The following is a 25,313-nucleotide window of genomic DNA, read 5'->3' as shown; positions in this document are numbered from 1 at the left end:
TAATCCGATGATCTAGTCCTAACTGGCCTGAAATGCACCCATCTTAAAATAACTGTTGCCCCACCGCATTGCGAAACTCAGCTCTTGGCCTGAACGTTCTTTTTTTTTTTTAAATTATTTTTCATGGGACTGTGGACTGAGGGCTGGGGCTCTCTGCTCGTGGTCTCCGGCACATCTGGGCTCTCCTCTGATGGGACACACTGTGGGAGGAAGATGGGACGGAGTGGCGGGGTCCTGAGGTTGCCTGAACGTTTGAGAGAGGCTGTAGAAATGTTAGTGGGATGGCTGGGTGGGAGCGGGGATGAGGAGATGTCACCCGGGCTGATTTAAAGCGAGGACTGTGGGAAACGCCCACGGGGGAATCTTGAATGTGTGTTTGTGTGCGTGTGCAGGGAGAGGGATGTGGAGGGGCTGGTGGTGGTGGTGGAGGTGGTGGGGGGTTGATGGGAGGGGAAAAGTCTTGGGTGTTTGGTTGTGCGGTTCGGGCTGAGGCCCAGCAAACAGGCCCCGAGGACACCGAACACACACGCAAGGAGATGACACGCCCACGATGACCTATATCCGCACGCACCTCGGTGTCGTTGTTGAGGTTCCACAGGTCCAGGCGGCCCATGCCGTCCACGGCGGCAAACATGGCAGGGTGCACGGGCGACCACATGACGTCGTACACGTAGTCGGCGTTGTCCTCAAACGAGTACAGGGGCTTGTTGTGCTGCAAGAGAGAAAAAAAAAAAAGGATATCTGGCGTGTGTGACTGACATCGTGTGAAATAACACACAGAGAAAAACAGAGCGCAAGGGATTACGGTAGATGACACACTGGAGATAGAAAGAAAAGAGAGGGAGAGGGAGAGAGAGAGAGGAGGAGAGAGGGAGTGAGTGAGCTTCAGACAGAGTGGCGCTGCCTCAGCCTTGGGGCCTGTCTGGGTGCAGAGCCTAATTAAAAAGCCTAGCACATTCACACAGCGCCATAAAACCGCTGGGAGAGATGAAAGGGAAGGCCGCTCCACAAGGTGTACTGTAACCTTAACGCAACAGCTGTCTGAGAGAGAGAGAGAGATGGTAAGAGATAGGAAATGGGAGGAAAAGAAGGGGTGGACAATGGACTGATAGGACGGGGCGCTTCAAACAGGATCAATGTGTTTGCAGGGAGAACTTGACCGACGGTGGATTTTAAGGCCTAAATTGATAACGGCATTTGAGAGAACAGAAAAATCCCGAACTGTCAGAGCTACAACAGCTGATGTTCATCTTTAACATAAACAAATGCTATTAAAGAATTGTGTCTAAGTGCTCAGCTGGATGTTTTACATTTTAAACAGAAACTTGTCAGTGCTCTCTGGTGGACAAACAGTGACACTATTTCTAAACTGCCTTCATGCTTTGGGCAAAAACAAACATCAGTGCTCCTGTGTCAGTGATAAGCTAACATCAGTTGATAACATTGTTTTTGACAACTGACAAGTTATCATGTTATGCATACCATACTTCCTCTAAATGTGTGTTGTATGTTGACAACACGTAGCAGCACAACAAGTCAGAGATCAGGGAACAAACTCTTTGGAGAAACAACTTTGACCCTCATGTCCTCTATCACTGTGTGGTTTTTGTGTCCTGGGGTGTAAATACTGCACTAAGCAGAACTGAGCTACACAGTCCTTGTTGAACTTTGACAACGTACTTTGACCTTTGAGCAAGGCTAATGGCTGAAGGCTGCTGTTTGTGCTGTGGTTAAAGATGGATACAGGTGGGAACCAGGGCTGCACAACTATGGCCAAAATCATAATTAGTCTGATCAGTACTGAGATTATGATTCTTCACAACAATCATTCATTGATTTTAAGGTCAAAATATGTCACATTTAAATAAACAGCACTGCTTTCTTTTTTAATGTGTGTGCTATATTTGTACTGATTAAGAAAATACTTAAAATAAAAATTCTCTTCACCTGAATTCAGTGCATCTCCTGGAACCAAACTGAAACCTTCACTTACTGAACATCAGCTTATGAAAGGCTACTTCCTGCTACATGGAGTCTACAGATGTTCCCTAAACACCTCCCATACAGGCTGCAGCACAGAGAAGCTTCTAGTCTCCTCACTCACACAACTCAGACAGGTGTGTGATTAAAAAAAATACTTTGAAAGGGTGAAACAGGGCAATCCAATGTAGAACTTCCCCAGGTTGAAACAAGTGACCTTAACTCCATGGGCTGCTTTACATACGTGGAGTTTTGTATGAGAGAAGCGTGTAGTTTATAGATAAATATCCCATGATCATTTATTATTATTATTATTATTATTTGATTGAATGTGAGAGCACCTATCTATACAATAACAAAGCATGATAAAGCTGATGAAGCAGAGGACATATCAGCCGTCACGTGCGGCTAACTTGTTTGTGAGTCTGATGTGAACGTTGGTAATATTTAGAAACTTATGTTGAGTGTTTGCAGCTACCTTGCAGACACCTCAGTGCGCCCCACAAGAGTGGACTTCTGCCATAAGGTAAATACAACTTAACACAAATATGAGTGTTTGTGTAATCCCCATTTCTCTGACCCACTGTTAGGATTCCAGAGGCTCACAAACTGCGTTCCTGACAAGTAGAGTGGGAGGGGTGGAAGCGAGGAGACAGGTTGGCTGGAAGAGCAAATGAAAGAATGTAGTATCTCTCTCTCTCTCTCTCTCTCTCTCCCCTTCTCTCTTCCTCATTCTTGCTTCTTTCTCCCTCCATCACCTTTACCCTCTCACTCCACAGTTGTTCTGAGAGCGCACACTTACGCGCACGGAAACACGCAAACACAAACAAACAGAGCCGAGCCAATTTCAAGCCTCGATTGAACCTGTTTTCCAGCCGGTGAGATGACAGCAGAGGTCATTTTTCTCCATCTCGCAGTTTCGGCACTCGATCAGCCGAGTGATCCCTGTTTATGTTCTCTCTCGTTCTCTGCTGCTCATCCTGCAACTCAACAGCGTTTCTCATCGCCCGCTTATATTTAAACTCCCTCTCTGATCGTTGATTAAGCCCCGCAAAAGTCAGCTCTGTGTATCAGAGTTACATATTTAGAAGTTTTTTCCCCTGCCTGTATCAAAATGGCTTGGATGAAACTCTTCACTGTTTCTTCCTTTAAAATGAGTAAATTTAAGCCCCCACCTCTCTCTCTCCTCATGACCCCCTCCCCACACCAGCTCACCCATGACTCACTGTATAACTGTTCTACGCGACACAATGGCATTTCGTAATATTGAGGTAACTCAGATTTACATATTTGCCCTGAAACACGATTCTGAAGAAAAATAGTCGTATGGAAAGTCCCATGTTGCAAAGTTAACTGGATTAGTTCCTTCAGTTTGTTATGTATGAAACATCAGAAGTCTGAATCAGCGTTTTTGAGTCATCTCAGGATGAATGATTTTGGGAAAATCATTCAAATACAGCTACTGCAGTCTGATTTGCAATTTACTTTTTTTCAGGTCAAACTTCAGCTCACTGGGTTTTTCACAGAAGGAGGACGGCATGAATTTGTAAAACCACTGACATGATAATATTTGGGTCAAAATGTAGAGGGTGTAGCTATTAAATAATGTGACTATGCTTATTTACGTCCAACCACAGTCTGAAGGGCATAGTGTACATTTAAACAAACTGAACTAGAACATCAGTATTAGTAATAAAGCCACATCTTGTATATCTGAAAATGCAGCCATGGGAATTTGCTAATTGCACTCTTTCAAAGTTTAAAATCGATTCATTGTTCATCCCTTATATCGTCACTACACTGAAGTTTCAAGGTGGAAATGCTCAGTCATGGCGCCGACTGCTTTCGGCAAATATAAACATCTTATGAACATGTTAACATGGTAAAAAAAATAAAAATTTAAAAAAAGATTTTCCCTGGAGGGGTCTTCAAGAAGTCGCTCTATGTTGCAGCATAGTGCCTCTTTTTTCATTTCAAGGTAACCTCCTGAAGCCTCTTTCATTTAACTGGGTCATGAGCTCAAAGTGATGCATCACTTGGGAGATAAAATGAGATAAATGAAGTCCTCCTTGGATTATATTGACACCTCAAAATGTAAACTACTATTTTGTCTGTATCTACCAATTTTAAGGAATGTGATTTGGTTAAAAAGGCTTAAAACTAATCTTAAAATTAAGCTTAATCCTTGTGGCGCCACACGTCAAGTAACTGGTTGTCATTATCTTTCCTGTGTGGAGAAGCTGCGGAGTTTGTAGAACGTCTGAGCTGGAAATCCATCACTGAAACGCTGGATGCTGATGTCACGGTGCAATGACAATTTATTGACATAAAGCAGTTTAGGAGATGAACAGACGATTGCAAGTTAAGCATTAAATGTCTTGGATATCGTTGCTAAAAAACGAATGCCCGTCTGTATCTCATGACATCAGCATTAATCATAAAATACCGCATTCTGTTCGCTGTCTCAACATTGAAAATGTCAAGGAGGCTACCAGTCTTACAGAAAACCTCTCATCATTCAGCCATCCATAGGGATCCAAACCATCTCATCTCTGCAGCAGCCGGAGTCATATAATTTCACTGGTTCCATCCTGGCTGCATTTGCATCTAGCTTCAGATTTAATAACCACACGCTGCGGGGACCGAGACGCTGTCCTCGAATTAGAAATTGTTGTGATATGTTTCTCGCGCTGCGCTGTGAGAGCACATCGGGACAAAACATAATCTTATTTTCTCTTTTCCAAATATATCTACAGACACTCATGTGAAATATGATCAACACTCATTAACAATCACCTGAAATGACAGTGATGCGGGCCTTTAATTAACTTCTTAAGAGCGCAAAAGTGGAATGATTATGCTCCATCCAATCACTTAGCAGACGCTGGTTTTGGGGTCAAGAGAGCAAGACGGTTCAAGTTATGCACAATCATAAACCCACTCCCAGCTGTCGCGACATCTTCACACTCGGGCCGCTTCGAATGGTTTCGCTAACCACAATATTTGCACCGCTGAGTGTAAAAACATTAGCAGACTTCTGTACGGCGGCCTTTTTCAACTGCGAGGGCAAACGTGTGTGTGAATGCAGAGAGAATTCACTGCCAACGTGTGTGTGTGTGTGTGTGTTATAACAGTTTGCGATGGCTATGATTGGAGGGTTGAAGGCAAACCTCAAGGGGATTTTAGGCAAGCAAAGGCAGCTTGCTTAAGGTGTGCATGAGGCATGTGTGGTGCGTCTGTATTTACACACACACATACGCTCAGGTATTCCGCCTGCCCACACACAAATATGGGTTATGTGGGATAAGAGACAGACACACATTCCTGCGGTGCCCCTCAAAGGAAAGGGAATTCCCAAATCCTGAAAAATAACACACTCTTCTGATGAAAATCCACAGAAATGTTTTAATATGTGTCACGGGACCCCTTGCACAAGACTTATGGACTGTCTGCATGCAAACATGAGCTAAAATTCATCCGAGTGCTTTACTGCCTGTCACAGCCAAGCATGAAAACTGTAACCGGATCTTGCATAAAGCTGAACGTATTATGCAATATGCATTATGTATTTTCATCATATTGAACAGGTCTCGCTTTGAATTCTTGGCTGTATTTGCTCTCTGACACCTTGCTCATATTGATCTCACCCTTCTTCAAAGTTAGCATCACTTTTAACTATTAATTTATGTCTTGAAAATGCCTCCTAAATCTTTCTCCTGCTCCCTCCTGCTGACTCTTAGGAACCACTTTCCTGTGTCTCACCATTTTCCTTCCTTCCTTTCCTCTTGTGTATGCCCCACCAGTTTTGCTATTTCCTGGTATTTGTTGATGTTGTGGTCCGGTATGATACCTTTTGTCCGTTCCACCTCAGTCTAACTTCACCTCTGGGTTTTCTTGGATTGTTTGTTTGTCTACTTTATTTATTTCAAGTCTTTTGTGCAATATGCCAAATGTGTACGTCTCACCGCCACAAAAGTGTCCTTTCAATGTTTTAGCAAAACTTTTCTATTCTCCAACCTCACTGACAGAAACAGTGACTGTTTGCTTTTTACTGCCACTGAAATGCTGCCAAATGGAATTCATCACATTGGTTTGAAAGGAGAACAAATGCCCTGAGTGGACGAGGTCACTCAAAACCAGCGAGAGGAGGAGCGCCCACCTTTCGAGTATGTCTGACTTAGATTCGCTGAGTGTACCTGCGGGCGACAGCCAGCACTATCCAATCAGTGCGTTTGTGTTTGGCAGGGAGAATTGAGTGGGAGGGATAGACACACACACACACACACGCACACACGCACACACACACACATGCATGCAGGGACTTCTACATGCCCACCAGGACACAGAAGAAAAATTCAGTCTGTGATTATTTCTCAGATGAGGTGCAATGAGAGTTAAAGCTGAGGTAGGCAGTATTTTTTGGCATTATTAGGCACAAATTCCATAATTACATTTCAGTACATCTAGTGGTCTGAGAGGAAACTTCTGTACTTTGTCTTCGCTCCATTTTCATGCTTCAGAACATCTAGCCACTGAAAGGAGCAGGTGAGAGAGTATAAATAGCAGTAAGAGTACAGTGTGCTGGTGCAATGGCTTATATGGAGGACTTTCAATCAGGAGAGCAGGGTTGGAATTCTGTGTAAAGCTACAAGGAAATGTTAACTTTTAGTTTGAGTACTTTTTGCATGTTGATAGCACATGCATATGCCCATTAGAACAGAGAATGGAGATATGTAGGAGATGGATTGTACTGAAATTCAGATTTGTGCTTCCCCAGCTCAAAGAAGTGATGAGGATTGACTAATATAAAAATTGAAGTGTTGAAGAGGTAACACTTTCTCAAACCAGTGTTTTCAGTACTTTCTGTGTCTGCAATTGCGCAAGGGTCAGATTTAAATTGCATCATCTCCCCGAGTCCATACTGACCACTCACATGGCCAATATACGAGGGGTGTCAGAAAAGTTTCAGGACTGGTGTCACAAAAGATATATTTCAAATACAAACTACAAGTTTTCCCCTGAAGTCTAACACACTTTCCCAGCCTTCTCTGCCACGCCACCATGCACTCCTGGAAGGATTCTTCTGGGATCCTCCTCAGCTCCGTCGTCACAGCCATCTTAATGTCGTCCACATCTTCAAAACAGGTCCCCTTGATGACCCCCTTGAGCTTGGGGAAGAGGAACAAATCCCACAGAGCCAGGTGGGGTGAGTAGGGAGGTTGCTCCAGCACAGCAATGTTCGTCTCAGCCAGGAACTGTCGGATGCTCAGGGCATCGTGAGCAGGCACGTTGTCATGGTGAAGCAGCCACGACTTGTCCTGCATCAACTCTCGCCTCTTCTCGCGCACTGAATGAAGCAAACGCTGCAGGATCTCTTTGTAGATGTGCTGGTTGATCGTCTGAGTTTGTATTATGGGGTTTGAAATATATTTCAGTCCTGGAACTTTTCTGACACACCTCGTAATATAAGGACAGAAGTGCGCATGCTTATCAGGAGTGCGCACGTGTAAAACAAAAAAAACATCAATTTACAGCACATGTATGAGAATTTTCCATTCTGATTTGATCAGAAAATAGTATCATAACAACAGCATGTCTGTAGTGTCTGCAGCTGTGTGATGGCAGCTTTAAGGGAGTATAATCACGGCTTCACAGTGAAAGTTTTCTACAGTGCAACTTTTCCAACAACACACAATAACTTCTAATAAATACAACTGATGGGGCTGTAGCTCAATAAAAATACTAGTAGAAAATCTGATTGTTTAAAATGAAAGCTGATGAACACCACAGTTCCACCAATGTTAACACTTATTCTTTATACTGAGGTGGCAGTGACACATTTTCTCTTTTTATCATGAAGGCAGAGCTATTTTAGCAGAACTTACCCAGCTTATTCACACACACACACACACACACACACACGCATACACACAAAAAGACACAGAAGTAGTAAGAGAAGGACTGATTTTTGAAAACCTTGCTCACCTACTGTACTCAACTTTCCTCCCTTACTTACCCACTAGTTCATTCGCTCTCATTCTCAGGATTCTCTGCAGCCTCTCGCCACAATCAACCCCCCACACATCCTTTCTCTCTCCCCTCTCTCAGACACACACCTCCCACACTGTACCTTGGTGCTCCAGAGTTTGACGGTCCAATCGAAGGAGGATGTGATAAAGAGGTGCGAGAAGTCGACGGTGCCCACTGCGCTGTGGCAGCTGATGCCTGTTACCGGCCCTTGGTGGCCCTCGAACATCTCACAGATACCCGCCTTACTGGAGAGGGATAACACAAGTATAACATCTGTAATGGGGACATTTAGCACTGCAGCGTTTTATTGAGCGTAACTTGTTCAACTATAAAGCCGAGAATTTCTGTACATTTCACTAAAGGTGCGAAAAAATAAATTACCAGCACAGTAAAGAAGCTGTAAATATAAATGAAATGATTAACTCTTTAACTATCTCCTAGGCAATTAGGCAAAACAAGCTGAAATGTAGTTAATTTAGAAAAAACAAATAAATAAAATTTTCTTTAATGTCTTTTTTTGCAAACATATAAAAAACTGTGATATTCTAACTCATTTTGTAAGCAGTGAAAGGGAAGAATATTTAGCATTAAGACGTAAAGCAACCGTTAATGCCACACTCGTGGGATAATGTCAACATTTTCCTGTGAATTTCTATCCATGTGTGTGTGAGAGAGTGTTCACATTCTGCTCACTAACCTGCCGTGTCTGGATGCAGTATACACCGTGCCCTCCTCGCTCCCGACCACATAGTTGTTAACGTCTCCCGTGGGGAAGGCCATGCCTGTCACCGCCACAGGTTTGGATTTATTGTACACCAGCTCCATGGTCTCCTACACACACACACACACACACCTGTATCAAGATCTGCCTATATATGACCAAATACACAAATTCAAACACTGAAACATGTTACTGTAGACCCAGTTGCAGTTGATAATCTATATGAAACTCCAGCTGCACCAAAACTCTTCTTTTTACCAAACCAATATTATACAATCTTCAAAATTTTGACTTTTTTTTTTTTGCGTGGACATGAGTGTTTGTATACCTGAGGCTGGGAGAGCATGTCCAGACTCCAGGAGCACATCCTGCCGTCTGTAGACACAGTGATCAAGTTGTTGGCATTCTGAGTGCCGACCACGTTCACGCAGTACACTGGGTGCTACACAAGATCACACACAGACACAAACAAAAGAGATGGGTGAAAAAACACTGCTGTGCAATGCAACAGATGAGATCATATATTTTTAATATCTCATAACTGACATCAACTGAAGAATGATACAATTTCTATTAAAATGATATTTGTTACTTTGCTGCATAATGTGATCACAGTACTAAATCCTAATTATTTGTCCTTTTGATTCAAGGCAAAAAAATATCTGCACATTTGGCATCTTGTGCAATAAATACTTGGATATTTCCTAGCTGCAGCAGGCTGTCAGGGACATGAAATATTTCTTAATTTTGATTAATTAAATTAGAGCTTAAGCATGGCCCTGTAATGATCTTGTAATATTACCCTTAAAAACATGACATCACTAGGTACTTCGTGGGCCAAAAGATGCAGCAGGCTCGCAGACAGCTCACATGCCAGTGTGCAGTCGTCCTTTTAAATCGCTCTACGTCGGATCCACGAGTGTGTGAAGCCATTATATCATTACTGAGCAGTAATTGATTTGCGTACTGGGCCGCACAAAGGATCCATTCAGCAATCAGCACCATGCTTGCATGCTGGACTCAACTAACTGGAGAAGACGAGAGCGGCGGCCTCATTATTGGAGTCCACAACCCCTTTAAATCTACAGTATGGATGGCATGTAGCAGTGTGTGTGTTCTCATGCCTTCTGTAGCTGCCATTATAAACTGCCCTCCGTCTTAAGATATCACTAGTGTATATTTGACGGTAATTTGTTGAGGGTCAGTGAGTTCACTGGAGCTGAACCGAGCTGTCCACTCAGTTATGTCTAGTGTGAGTGTTGTGAGACAGTCGCTTCTTGATACAACACATGTCATGCTTTTGTAATGTAAAAATGTCACTGCATGTTTTATTAATTACATATTACAGCATTTTTAGATCATATATATCTGAAAAGCTTGTCCAATCTTTACCTTCTTTGAAATGTTGTATTATGATGTTTTTAATCGAACTACTTCAGCACAGAAAGTCCAAACTAACAAAAAGTTTCCATATTGCTCGTGGGGACGGTTCTTACAGTGTGTGCAGCAGCAGACAGGGGAGTTCTTTGGACAGGGGTCCGACGGTGACTGCGGTTGTCCCACAAGACGATCTGTCCCGAGTAAGTCCCCCCTACCACCAGGTTGGGATGAAACCTGGCAAAACCCACAGACACCACCGGAGACTGAGGAGAGAAAAAAAAAAAAAGTAGAGAAAGAGGAGGGACAGAATGAGATTAACTGCATTTTGTGGGTTTATCTTATGGGAAAGTTCAAGACGCATTATCATGAACCGAAGAAGGACGTAAGAGTAGAAATGGTTTGGTCTGATAAAATGACGAGATGAAACAGCAGACGGTGAGAAAAGAGCAGAAGCAAAGAAAGATGCGGAGTGAAAACGGTAACGCTAGACAGGGTACGGGCGAGAACGAGTGATCAAGGCATCATGATGGGTGGCAGACGTGGGGACACAGACAGTGAGGGAGATGATGAGTTTGGCCACTGTGAGGGTCTACCGAGGAGAGGAGAGAGGGGTGACGCTGGGGTGGAGACCAGACAAAGAGGGGAATTGTAGTCCTCTTTCCCCCAGCCGTTTCACATTACAGCATCAAAACCCCAGCAGCCACTGGAGCGCTCACTGTAGCCTCCATCATGACAAGCGCACCCTTGAACTCCCCCCCCACCGCCCCCTCTCAATGCCGTGTTTATTGAGTTTTGGTTCCTCTTCAGTGCGTGTCCCATATGGGCTTCTGCGTGCAACAGCTAGCTTCTCCTGACCCAGAGCCTGCTGAAGCATCTGTGCTTTTGAGTTATGAGAAAACGTTTCAGCAACAAATTCATCAGAATTAACCAAACAAGCGCAGTACTGCTGAGAGGAGAAATAATTTACAGGCAAGACAGGGCCAAGAGAGTTCTGAACATGAAGCACGCAAACACAAATCACAATTAAAAACAGTAAAACTCCAACAACATGTCGGGTGCATTTCGCAAAAAGACTGTTGCCTAATATGGTCGTAGATTTGTCAGTTGAAGCGATGCTGACAGTTTTATTGTTCCTGAGAATTGTTCGTCAGACATTTGGTTGTTGAAACAGCAGCTCTGAGACGGCGCTCGGGGGTCAAAACTTGTCATTAAGCATCAGAATCCACCCAAATCAATCATCGTATTAACAAGATAATAACTGTAAGATGTATGTGAATACTCATTAATACGAGTATTCACATAAATCACCACTGGTTGTAACAGCTTGTTTGATAAACAGGAAAATTTCAATTAATATTATTTTAAGAATTCTACTAAAGGCAAATATAAATGAATATTTGATCAACTTAATGACTATGATTGCAATAATGGTTTACATGAATGAGGGAGAGTCACAGGACATTGTCAAAGATGAAAAGAATATTGGTGATAAAATGCCAGAACAGTGCTTTGCTGTGGCTGTAGGATGCCAAAAGAACAGCAGAGACTGTGATAATGCTTAAAAAACAGCTGACAATAGCGTCAAATGAGAGTGTGTAACATTTCTTCTAAACAGCAGCGACTGTGGCCACAAGTAGCAATTATGGGATAACGGTAAATGCTAAACTATACATCATCGACTCTGTAATGTCAGTTACACAGCAAAATCCAGCAGATTATCCCGATCTTGCAATCCTTCAGATACATCATGACCTAGTAGGGCTGTAGCTGCAAAAACACGACTGGAAGTGTAACAAAATACGCAAGGAGATGACGAATTCAGTTTTTACGTTTGTACAAGGAATACTGTTATTTTTTTGGTTCCATTATGTATTTCAATATGACTAAGGTCAATCAACTGCCTGGCACATTGAATTTTACGTGGATCATCATCTTTTTTTAGGTCAGAGCACTCAATGTACTGCATATAACACTGAAAGTAAATGAACAAATCCATTCACTGGGAACCTAACTGCCCTAAGGTACGAATATAATTTAACAAAATCTGTTTTGCTTAGAGTAGTGGAAGATTCAACTACAACTGAGACAATACACAGTCTACAACAGTATTATATTTGTCTTATTTCTCTGTTCTTTTTCATTTCTCTCCCTCCTGTTCCCTCTCTCTCCATCACTGCCACCACACCATGTGCAGAGCGGCCAACTCCAAACCCCAGTTCATTTTGAAAGGAGACTGGAAAACAAACCAGAGGGAAAGAAAACACTCCGTGACTTTTTATTTCTCTTTTTTGTTACTTCTGAGAAGTCACGGCTTCTGGAGGAACGGCTCGGGAGTCGCTTCAGATGTCAGCACTCAAAATAAACTGAACTTTGGTGGTAAAAATAAAGTCGGCGCGTCAGCTGGCAACGAAGACTCTCTCTGAAAAGTTTATTTACACAGTCAAGCAAAAAGGAATCAAGGTTTGGGGCTTATTAGCATGTATTACAGAATGTGATTCGATGGTCTGACCATTAACATCTCGAGTTGTATGATTAATGGTAAGTTAATGACTCTCTCTATATATTTTTTTCTTCCCTGTCCATGATCCCTTTTAAAGTTCTAGCGTTCTGGCGTGACCTTTCCCCTCTGTGGCTGTCTGACAGGCTGCTGCTTGAGGTTTGTTCCCCCTCTTTCAGGCTCCATCAGAGGGCTAATAAACCAAAGTCCTGCACCCACTGTCATCTCTGTACACTAACCCACACACATCTACTAAGAATACACGTGATTCCACCACCACAACCATTTATCAGCCCTAAAAGAGCAGAACTCTGAACAACATTAAGACTCTGGGAGAAAGAGGAAATCTAGATGAAGGAACCATAAACAACATCTAATGGTGGGATGTTACTTGATTCTGATTACTTATTTTATTAAACAAAGACTTGACATTTGGGGAAATATGTGCCTGTTAAACATAATAACAGGCTATTGCTAATAGTTCAGCTTAACATTTATTCTGGAGACAGCAAACCTGGTTCTGTCAAAAGGTAACAAAATCAATCTACCAGCAGAAAGCTCACAAATCAAGGTATTATATTTTGTTTGTCGAATTTGTTCAAAAGTGTGGTTTTCAAATGAGCTACGTAGCTAATAGCTGTAGTTTATGTATCCAGCATGAGGGTGATATCTGTGTTCTCATTTTAGCATTTAAGTGAATTTTCCTTGTCTTTATGCTTAAAGTGACAGAAACCTCAGCACTGCTATAAAGGCATCACACCTCATCTGAGTCTTTAAAATCTTTTTCAAATCGAACTATTTTGGTTTAAAATATAGACTATCTACCACAAGAAAGAAACGTCAACTTTGTCTCTTTGATCTTTCCAGTAAAGGCCAGTAGGACCCAACTTTTCATATTAACACCATCAAAAATTAACATGAAAATCCACAAGAGTATCCAGACAAACAGAAAACATCCATGCTCTCTGCTCTCTCCTTTTTCCTCCACCAGTTACCACCCTAAATAAACATTTCTACCCCACATGAGTAATGACAAAGAGAAGCTAAATCAAATCAAGAGACTCCTCGATTTGCTCCATATGTTAGTTTAGCTCCTAAGCCCTATCAGTGTCCCCATCTTAAGAGGAAAATTCCCGACTAAACTCTGAATCCCCTCTTTGAGAAACCACAGGTTATGCCATCATTCCCCTCATGTACTGTCAGGCTTAGTGAAAGAGCTACTGAAAATTAGCCCGCTTTTGTCCCAATAATGCACTGTGAGGCGACTGCCAGCAGCGACTTGGACTTAACATGAAAGTCGCTCTCACTAAATGCTTCTAATCAAATGTCACATCAGCACATATGTTTTTAAGTTATATTCCTTTTAAATGTACTGTATGTAATTAGGTGCTGAAACGAGATCAATTTGTTGTGTGCTATAAGGAAGTTTATGATTTAAGCTAAAAGGCAACTGGTTGACGGATTCTCAATTTCGATGTCATGTAGGAAATTAATGACTGAGTTTAGGGTTGAATGATGGGGAGCTTGGTTATGTTTTGGATGGATTTCTGTAATCTTTCTGTCTTGTTTTTATTTATTTGTGAGCCTTTGCCATCAACGATTCAAATTCTGCTTTTGGATCTAATAGAGGGAGTTTATGGTGTCTGTACCAGCTAAGCTAGCTGGTTGCTGCCGTTAGCCTGTTATTCAGACACAAGAGTGGTATCAATCCTCTCATCTAGCTCTCAGTTAGAACTTTTCCTTGAAATCAAATACAGCCATACCTCCCTTCCCCACTTTCCCTTCATTTCCGAGTCTGGACATACCAGTCACACAAGCATCACATCTGTCTAAATAACATCTCAGCAACTCTCATGTGTCCACAAAAGTCCCAATATGATTGCATCTCCGTATTGCAGCTGACTCAATGCCAAGCTTGACATTTCATTTTCCAAATGCAGAGTGGCTCTGTGGATGGTTCTCATCTCACATGCGGCGCAGGTCAGACACCTGCTAAGTCGTCTCCTGCCAGGCCAGACGGAGCGGATGTGGGGAGTGACAACTCCCGGAAGAAAAGGCAGCAGCAAGAGTCACTTTGGTATATTGGGCCTGAGATGAATTGTGGAAGTTTTACAGGGAGGCACTCTGGCAGTCAGAACCGTGGATTTCATTTCTTTCCTCAGGCAAGGGTATATATATGTGTGTGTGTGTGCATGGGTGAAGGAGAAACTCACACTCAAGTATCATCTACCATATCTCACAGGCTCCCAGGGCTAAGTGTTTCTGGCAGCCTTTATTATATTAATGGGAAGTGTTCTGTATAGGATAATATACATATGGTACGCTGCGATGAAAGATGGCACCCAGCTAGGGATTAGGGATGTTTGAAGAAATGACAGAAAAAGAAAGAAAGCCAGAAAGAGGCAAACACTCCTTCCTTTGTTGCCTCCTCCTCTCTTTCACTCTTTCCTCGGGCAACAAACTGTTGCTGAAGTCGACTTGGGAAGGCAGGAACAGAGCGAGAGTGCTGTGTTGAGACGAGGCTCGAGGGAGCTGATAGGGCACGTTAGACGCTATGTCCTCCCAAACAGATCCACGCTCCATCCCTGCACCCTCACCCCCACCCCCACCATCTGCCTCACCGCACTCATCTGTTTTCCACTCTGCCTTATCAGTACCAGATGGATCCGACTGTCTTTCCTTGCATCCCGTCTTCGCAACCTTCCCCCCCTCCACTCTCCAACCACCTTTCTCCTCCCTTTCTCCCCTTGGCTTCGCTCGTTTATGACACCCCACAGATTTTGTCACTCTGTGGTTTCTGGCAAGGAGAGAGAAATACCAAGCCAGAGTCTCCATTTCACCAGGCGAAGAATGGAGCAAAAGCATGAGGAGGAGGTTCTGGGAACACAAACAGGCCTTTCTCTGCCTCCTAGAGCTCCTTTCCCTCTATTTTCCATATCTTGTTTGTTTGCCTGGCTCATATTTTCACTTTTACTGGTTTGTGGCTTTATTGGATTTGTGTTGTAAATATAATACAACGTGCAAATGTTTGACTTGACTGTTCTCTCTTCTATTCTATTCTGATACTGGAACTGAGGAGAAATATGCAGCAAGTTCCTCCTCAGGGTTTTTTTTTTCCTCCAGTTTATGCCAAGTTATAGCAAATGACTGACAAGATAATGTTGCTCCATTCACCAAACTTAAGTGGTTATTTAAAAGTCTTTGAGAATAAAAACAGTGTTAAATGTTACTTTCTCTGAATTCCTGTTGTACACATTTGACATTTTTTAACACTGCCAATATTGATACGATAAGACTGGGGTTTCAGTGCTCACACAAAAAGACTACTTTGTTGATACCTGAGTAATCCTCTTACCTGAGGGTTTTATTCAAGGAATAGTTTGACATTTTGGCAAAAACACTTATCTGCTTTCCTGCACAGAGCTGCAGACATCATTGGTTGCTTGGCAACCTAGAAATGACAACAATGGCAGACAACTGGAAGAAACAGCCCAGCATGTGAACCTGTAAGACTGCAACTTTATATTTTATACAGACACATGTAAACAAGGAAATGAGAACTATTCTAGCTGACTTTCTCCATTTGCAGCATCAATGGTAAGTTAAGGTAACTGTCACCACCAATAAAAACAAGCGCAGTGCAAAGTTGTTCAAAAGGTACTAATTTGCCACAAAATTCAACCATCTGAATAACTTTTGCTAGAAGAGGCTCAATCTATTTAGTGTGCCAAGAATCAAATCAAACACTGTCACACAGTCATAACCCACTTAACAAGCACTTAGAGGATTTCACTGCTAAGCTTTCTGAACACAATGCAGCTTCTTCCTCCACTATAATTGCACATGGGTTCTAACTCAGACAAAGACTGAATAACACCGTTGCACAGTTTTCTCTTTCCAACTCTCTCTACCCGCACCCTCCCTTCCACTCTTCTCTCAGCCTGCTCTGCTTCTCTTACTCAACCTTTCTGGAAGTGCCTAAAGCCCAGGGAGCGACACAAGGCAGCGAGATATTAATAAAAATATGACTGAGTCCAATGGGATATGACAGTAGCGGCGGGGGTTGTTAGAGGGAGGCCTGTGGTTTGGGGGGTTCGGCAGAGGTTTTAAGTCAAACGGCTCCTTTAATGTGGTGTGACTTTGCCCACTTGAGAGGCTGGTGTGAAGTTACAAGATTGGACCCAACTGGGATGGGGCGATGATGGGTCCAACTGCCGGGACAGCCGTGATGAGGGGAGGCACGCTGGTACCAGAATCCACAGCAGTGGTAGCCCCTTCCCTGAAGTATAAATCCAACCCACACACTGATGGATCACACCCTTCCTCCACTATATTATAGATCAATGGCTCCTAAAGTGGGGTCATGAAAGTGCCTCAGTTCCTTAAGGGGAATGTAAAGGAATCCCCACCACACTGTTTCACAGACAGTTTATTCAATGTCTTGAAGTAAGTTGTTTGAGAACAGTAACTCATTGCGTTCATATCGTCCATTTGATAAGACACACCAGAACAGATTAAAAGACAAAGAAAATCCCCAAAATGATTTCTCATACCAATAAGTAAAACAATATTGGGAAGATGAAAATTTAAAATAAAAAGACATCATAGAGGCAAATATGGATCCAAAAAATGAAACAGGTTGGAAAAGTTTTTGATATTACGACTGTTGTAAAAAGTAGTTTGTATTCTGTGTCATACAGAAAAGTAGAGTAAAATTATTCTGAAATTGGAACAAAATCCTTCAAAATAAACAATAAAGAGCTAAAGTGCATGGTAAAATAAGAGCTAAGAGACAGGTAAAGCAACAGTAAAACAACAGGTAAATACCTGCCCTACCCTTAAAAACGTGTGAGAGTTCAGTGACTTCTGTTTGCTCCACATGTGAACAACACTTGTCAAACCAGGGCCTGTCTCCCTGAGTATTGCATCAGAATTCAATATTGCAGTGTTGTTGCACATTGCCAAAAATATTTGTGCACAGTTCCCAGACTGTACTTGCCCAAAGTGACACTGTGACTCTGCCCAAAATCTAACTAGCTTTTGATTTACTTTCTACCACATCAGCAAGTCAGAGACGAGTGAAACAACACTGCTGTTGCAAAGGTAAAACAGTTAATAATTTCTTACTAAATCATTGTATAGCATCCACTGACTGTAGATTAAGACAGATGAACCGGTTTCTTGAAGAACAATGTTGAAGATCAGTGGGGTGGCTCCAGCTGTTGTCGCCCGAGCAGAGCCTGACTCTGCCAAATACACAGCTAATCCAAAAATGGGCAAAGAGCATACATTTAAGCATAAATATAATTTACATGGATGGGTTTTTAAAAAAATATACCTCTAGTACAGTCTTCATGAACAGTGAAATTAGCTATAGAGACATATACCCGTCCTACCATATTAAACAGCATGCTAGAAAAAGATTTAGTATGTCCAAATAAACAGCATGTCAAATTCAGTCTGCCAGAAATACCAGGCTGTCCTACTACATCCGCCTACCTTTTTGCAGTATGCAAGCTGGCATGCTTTTCTGGTCATTCTGACCCACAATAAGTCCCATAGGTCACAGTGTTTCATACAACTGTAAAGAGGCTTGAGCCACTGAGAGAGCACAGGTAGATGACAACTCATTTTGCACTACAGACTCCAGTGGATATGTGAGCAACACAAAACTTGTTGTGCACAATATTAGTATGTCCCAACTGTAAGTGTATTACATGCAAGAGTATATACTTTGTGAGGACAGCTCGTATATATACTGAAAGTGAAAAAAAGAAGAAAAAAAAAACAAAAGTATGTGATTTGGAATGCAGGACGTTTTTTGTACCAGGCTGTAAACATGTTTACTTCCACCATAAAGTTTGGCATTTAACATAAGGGTCTATGGGGATCAACTTGCTTTTGAAGTCAGCTTCAAGTCGCCATTCCAGGAACTGCAGTTGTTGTCACTTCTACCTTGGCCTCAGTTTTCGACCTCGGAGGTTACTGCTTGGTAGCATCCACTGAACACAAAAAAGCTCTTTATAACAAGACTTATTATATTTAGTTTTTAAGTACTGCTTCAAAAATCCAGAAACTAATAAAACTGCACTTAACACAACTGATCTTTTGTCCCAACAGGAAAATTATCACTACTTTTACAAATAACATTTTAACACTAATGTGATTACTTTACATTTTTCTAAAAAGTTTCTGCAATGTTGCGTCCATTCACCAAACTGCACACAACGAGACGAGAAATATAGAAGCTTGACCTCACCAAAACCCCGTCTGAAATATGAAGCCTTCTATAAGCCATAGCCTTATACAATAAAGCCCCTGCTGAATCCAACCTCAACCACAAACCCCAACCCTCCAATACCAACCCGCACTGTCATTCTTTTGTATCCTCCACACACACGCCACAGCCTTTACACATGTGTACAATAAACACACAAACACGTGCAAACACACACAGAGTACTCAGCCATCTACCTATCCATCCATCAGACGAAAGCGGCTTCTGTGGGAAAGTCTGGGAAAACAAAAATGGCTGAAATGCTGCTAAACACTGCTTGCCAACAGCAGCAACGTGTGCCAACCCAGTGTACAGAGTGTGTGTTTGTGAGTGTGAGTGTACTGCATGTGTAAAGCAAATAGCAAGTGTGTGTGATTACAGATGCAGGGAGAACGCACGTGGCTGGCCTCTCTGTTACTCTAGCTAGGGATGGGAGGTGGAAGGTGAAAAGAAAAAGAGAAAGCAGAAAAAGAGGGGAAGAGGCACCAAGCCCTGTGGTTTTGGGGGGTTAAACAGCAGAACATGCTCGCACATTAAAAGCCATCTGATCCGCAGCTAACTAAAGAGTTGCAACTCTTTTTGCAAAAAGCACCGAAGGGAGCTAGAAAAAAAAAAATAAAACAAGCCTTAGTTTTCTTCTCTTCTCCCCTTTCCTCTAACCACTCCTCAGTTCCTTTCATCCAAATGCAATAGCAGCAAGAGGAGTAATGGCTGAAGTGAAATTACTTCATTCTTCAATTATTTTATCTCCATTTCATCCTCCACTATTCATCCTCCTCTTTTGCTGCCAACTCTGTCTCTAATGTTTCTCTGTTATGTTTCTGTCATTCACTTTTCTTTCTCCCCTCATGAACAGACCATGGCACAGCCCCAGGCCACATTAACTGACTGAATAACAAGGGGTGTGGGGCACTCTGAAGTTTTCTGTTCGCTCTCTGCCGTTTTTCTTCTCTCCATCAGCATCACTTCATATAATGCACATCTTTCCAGTAAACACTCACTTAAAACAAATGGACAAGTCAACTGTGTTTGTAGAAGTGGTTTGTATGTGTTCGTTACAGATTGAAATTCCTCAATATTTCAGAGAAATCTGCCAATATGTTCATGTCGTTGTATTTGTACAAATTTGCAGCAGAATGTTCTGTTTTGATATACTGAGCATTTTATCTGCTGCTTACACAAATACCCGTGTTCCCAAATGTCCAGTACTCAAAGTTGACAATTCACAGATCAGCATGCTCAGAAACCGCACTGTTAATAAAGTCTGATGCGCTGTACATACTTTGTCACAGAGCCACATGGAAAATCTACAGAATCTTACATCTACAAGATGCATAGCAGTAATCTATCTACAACCACATGAATTTCAGCAGCAGCATAAATTATGGTGCAGTGAAAGAATGGAGTGCTTTAAAAATCCATTATGTAGCTGGACGTATATGGCACGCTTCATACTCAGATATTTGACACGGTGTGCATGTATGCAGGAGTATGTGGCTCCGTGTGCGTATTTCCCTTGAATGAACCTCGAACATGGGAGGTGATTGCTTATGGAGTTAATACTACTACAGGTGTATTTCACGTTTTACAGTCATGAGTATGAGTAAGACTTATTAGTTATTGGGATACACAGCACTGCTGACATTAGAGGGATCGTCATCGTGGGTGGGCTAACACACACATGCAGAGCTGGATTAGGAAGTGGTACGCCACATCATTTTACAACTGAGACGTCTCTATATACCCTTTGCTTGTTTTGTGGGAGTCGGGAAGGTCCTCACACCCAGTCCTTCCATCCCCCCTCTCCTTCCTCCCGTCATTCCCTTACTGTCATTTGCTATTAGCATTACACCCGTCACACCGGTTTCTTTTCCGCCGAAACCTCAAGTTTTTCTATTAAAACTGGCCTCCATAGGCTGTTCATCTGTAATCCAATCTAAAGGGTCAAATGAATGCATGTGGAGCTACATTTCATTTCCTTCTGCTTCAAGTCTTAATTCTTTTTTTTTACTCATAAAAATCCTGCTATTGTAAGATGGAAAGAGGAACAAGCTGTAGATTACTGGATGGACCGACAGCGGGGTTGCCAGTTAAAGTACGAAAAAATGGAGTGAGATGATGTTTTTGAGTGTGAAATTCTGAGACGCAAATAAGGATCTTTTTTTCACCAGCACAGCTCTTTGGCAGTTTTTCCTGCTTGCAACAAAAAAAGACATGACAAACACCTGATTTCTTTTTTACAATGATCTAATATCATGACTGCCATCCTTTTCTCTAGTTCTGGAAATAGATGTGAGGTTTGATACGCACCTGACAATGAAAGATGTACTCTGGTGTCGCCTTCTTAAACTTGATGTTCCACACAAGGGCAACACCGTCTGGTTCATGGGGAGCGTCTTCATTGTTGTTATAGGAGGCAACCAGCAACTCAGGATACTAAAAGCGAGAGACAAAGGAAATGAGTATGAAGACGAGGAGGAGGCGAAACTGAAAGACAAGGGTGTTAATGGAAAGATGTTAAATTGATTAGAAGCTGATCCCTCTCTGTAAACACAAACAGGCAAATATTTGTTGGCAAATTAATACAATGTGGGAGGTGTTACAGTTTCTGATTGAAAGTGGGACACACAAAGGTTCAGGCCTTACCTGTGGGGACCAGTCAAGACAAGTGATAACCCGATGTTTCGACCAGTGCTCGTCATAGAAGAGCCTACTGAAGGACAGACTGGAGCCGCTACCCAAGTCTCTGGAAGCAGACAGTGGAGATAAAGGTCAGTGATAACTATTTGATCAAATCTGAAGTCAACTGAGCCATGTTCCAATAGCACAATAGGTACTTGCCAGGGTAAACAGGTACCTGCCAAGAAAAAAAACTGACTTCAGTTTGCTGAGGTAATTTGTGATCCCTGGCATCGTACCTTCAAGACTTTTCCAAAATGTACATGCCCTAGAAAACATGGTGGATAGAAAGGAACCATTTTCCTAACTGCACTACAACTAGGGCCTCTAGAAGAGCTAGAAGTGTAATTACATCTTATATCGTGACATTCTCTATATAAATTCACTAAAAATACATAACTGTAGTGAGATTAATTTAAAGCAGTCTGAGTCAAAGCACACTTACAAAGTTTTAAAAGGGAACAAAGGCAGTGAGAAAACTGTTTGGCTCTGTATCCTAGTGACTCAGTAATTTCAGCCACCCAAGAGAACATGCTCTCTCCTAGTGGTCAAACTAGATCCTACCAAGATTGTTGTGTCACTGGCCACTTCAGAAAGTTGTACCACCACAGTTTTGTGTTTGTCTCAGCTCTCCATATCAATTCTGTGAGTGCAAAGTTACTAGTTTCAGTTCAGTTGTACGTAATCTACATACGTATGCAGGCAACCACATTGTCTACAACATTTTCTGACACTATATAATGAAATATGGTATTGAAATGTAGGTTACACTGTTAGACTTTTACGTCTTTGGAAAGAAAAAAAAAAAAGACGACTGATGTTGAGCACTGGGCCATGGCCTGTTTTAGACATAATCTCTATTTGACCACAGGCTTCATGCTTCTCTGTGGCTGCAGTGGTCAAAGTTGAAGTGAGTCAGTAAAAGCAGCATTCTTCCATAATAGCAGAGCAGTATACTAAAACAGCTTTGCACTTATGACTCTTACAACTTCAACCAACACTTTGATAACCTCCATTTGGAGGCAACCCTTTAGATGGCAAAGACAATGCTCTTTAGGTTGTGATAGAGTTCAGTTCACAGGAGTTTTTAACCCTCTGAGAGTGTGACATCACGACAAAGACATGTATTTGGAAGAACAAAGCAGCTCCACGGCCCCTAGAGTGACACAGTGGGCATGAGTCAGTCTTTGCACATTTCTTGTTTCAAGGCATGAAAGTAAAAGCATGCACATGTGCGCTCACATTTAAACAGACTCTTTCCTCCCTCTAACCCTAATGCCTCCTCCCTACTCACCCCTCTTTATCCTCAAGGTCTCGGCCGCTGTAGTCAAAGAAGATGTCCCCGTCTTCGGCCAGAGCTCTTTCCATCACCCGGATGCTGCAGTCAAAGAAACTTTGAAACTCAGAAGAGTGTAGGATCTGTTGCCTCTCCTCCTCTGTCAGCTCCCGAAGCACCGGAAAAGAGCCTGTTGGAAGTAACATTAATATAAAGACACAAACAAGAGAAAAACTCAAGTTCATAAATTGTGCACACTTTCCTGAAGTCCAAAAGTGATGTCTTTAAAATAGTTGAAACCACAAAGATGTTAAATGTAACGATAGACAAGACAAAGAAAGAAAAAAATACCAGCTAAAATTTGGATTATTTCAACTAGACTTGTTTTGTTTTAGTGATTCATTTCAGCAAATGTCTTCACTTGTTTTGTCAGATTGTTAAATTAATATATTACCATTTTGGCTTTATTTGAAAGTTACCAGGAAGACTGAAGTGAAACATGCTGAGAGAGAAGAGGATGAAGTTTAACAAATGTCCCCAGGAGTTAAACTGTGGACGATGCAGTCATGTGGTATGCACCTTAACCATTACACAACAAGGATGCTGCCCATAATGCCATGTTTAAATTTGAGCTATTTTGTCTTTATTTAAATAGCAGAATAGATGCAGACAGGAAAGTGGGGGGAAAAGACCAGGGGAATAAAAAGGCTCGGATAGACAGGAGTCAAACTGGGAACTCTGTGGCTGAGAACATTTTAGCCCACGTGGTATGCGCCCAAACCACTCTGCCATTTGAACGTCCCAGCCATAGCATTTGACATTTACAGTAGTATACCAGTAGTAGTATATAAACAGCATTTGATTTAACTTATTAGCTTTTTAAAAACAGCTTTCAAAACCACACTTACTGCATAAAAGGCTAAAAGCAGGCAATAACTTTTCACTGTAATGCAGTTGACAGTTAACTAGTGACAGACAGACAGTACAGATGTCCTGCTGAAACTTACCAACCCATACACAGTGTATTATCATGTCTACTACCATTAAAAGCATTCTAAGCCCACCATGTGCATCTGACGTCAGATTAACATTCTCTTCATCTCTATCAAAACCAGAATCACATTCGGGACATAATAAACTACAAACAGTTCCTAATGCATCTTTTCTAGTAAAATGCTACAGCAAGAACTTCATAAACAGGAGAAAAACAAAGCCCTCTGAGCGACCCGCCTCCCTTTGAACGTAATGGCTGCACAGCACGGCGTCCAGTTTTTGAAGTCACTGTCCCCAAGCGCACATGCGATTTTAACACACACAAGCATGCACAGACACACATATATCGACCTTTACCCTGCCTCTTGACTTTGATCCCCACCATCCCTTTGTATTTCTTACGAGTTGTCAGAAAAGACCCAGTGAATCGAGTGGCAGAGATCAAAGGCCAGACCTTGTAATAGGCCAGGATGGAGAGGAGACGGATGACTGTGTGTTTATGAGTGCGTGTGTGCACATATCGGTCTTTGTGTGTGTTTGACTCACACTTGCTCCAGTCATGGATATTCAATTTGTGTGGCTGAATATGAATATGTCCATCCATCTGTGTGCCCTTCATGTCTTTTGTTTTAACCCACCTACGAGCATTGTGTCTTTTGTCTATTATTTACTACATGAACCTTACACATGCACGCACGCACACACACTTGTCCATTCGTTTTCGCTTTGAAATACGGCCAGGGGGTCAAGTGACAGGTTTTTAATCAGTGTTGACCCCCACATGCCATGGAGCCGATATGCTGGACCCGCCTTAACCCCCACTGTAACCTACCCCCACCCTCCCATCTGATACACCCACTGACTGGCAGAGGGTGTCACACACGGGTGACTGTGTTTCGTGACAGGCTGAAAAGCAACAAGTGATAAGGAAGAAGGAGCCCCAGCTATAAAGAATGGCAAGTTTTGTGTTTGCACTAATTGGGGATATAACGACTTCATATGTATTAAATTATTTAATAATGGGAAAAAAATTACTAAATTTAAGAAAACGTAAGTTACATAGGTGGTTAAAGATAACTAAAATTTTAAAAATCTGATCATTTTTACTCTTCTGTCATCCACACATTCTTTGTACCATCTTTGGTTTCCCTGTTGTCGTCTTCATCCTGCTGCTCCGACTCTGGGCCTGGCTTCGCCTCCATCATCTCTTCATCTTCCTCTTCTTCCTCTACTGTGAGAGAGTTCAGAAAAAAAAAACACAAGGGAGAGAGCACTCATGTTAATCAACAGCTGTTCCAATTTTCCTCGACCTCCCGCTGCGTGCCGCCTCCCCCTCCTTCCTACCAAAATAATCATTCCCAGACATGCACTGGTACACCTGACTAACTGACATTCAGTCCAAATGGGTTTCATTTACAAACACACGCACTCGTATTCGTGTGTTTTTTAGAAAACACAAAAAGTCGAAGCCTAAATACTG

The 25,313-nt window shown here is 42.2% G+C and overlaps 1 protein-coding gene across 1 annotated transcript in view; it reads right to left on the bottom strand.

Moving 5' to 3' along the window:
• Positions 1-571: 571 nt before the first annotated feature.
• dync1i1a (dynein cytoplasmic 1 intermediate chain 1a) overlaps positions 572-25,313 on the bottom strand; it is a gene marked incomplete at its 3' end in the record, with an annotated part of 46,161 nt that continues 21,419 nt past the window's right edge. Inside the window, exons 8-16 of the mRNA XM_008289290.1 lie at positions 24,969-25,064; positions 22,859-23,030; positions 21,532-21,631; positions 21,196-21,321; positions 10,228-10,374; positions 9,060-9,173; positions 8,708-8,841; positions 8,111-8,255; positions 572-712 (exon numbers count right to left, since the gene is read on the bottom strand). Coding sequence (XP_008287512.1) covers positions 572-712; positions 8,111-8,255; positions 8,708-8,841; positions 9,060-9,173; positions 10,228-10,374; positions 21,196-21,321; positions 21,532-21,631; positions 22,859-23,030; positions 24,969-25,064 — 1,175 coding nt within the window. The remainder of the gene's footprint in view (positions 713-8,110; positions 8,256-8,707; positions 8,842-9,059; positions 9,174-10,227; positions 10,375-21,195; positions 21,322-21,531; positions 21,632-22,858; positions 23,031-24,968; positions 25,065-25,313) is intronic.

The sequence above is a fragment of the Stegastes partitus genome, unplaced genomic scaffold, assembly GCF_000690725.1.
Source record: "Stegastes partitus isolate 25-593 unplaced genomic scaffold, Stegastes_partitus-1.0.2 Scaffold603, whole genome shotgun sequence".
Taxonomy (NCBI): domain Eukaryota; kingdom Metazoa; phylum Chordata; class Actinopteri; family Pomacentridae; genus Stegastes; species Stegastes partitus.
Note: the sequence above shows the minus strand (reverse complement) of the source record. Positions and strands in the feature narration are given on the sequence as shown.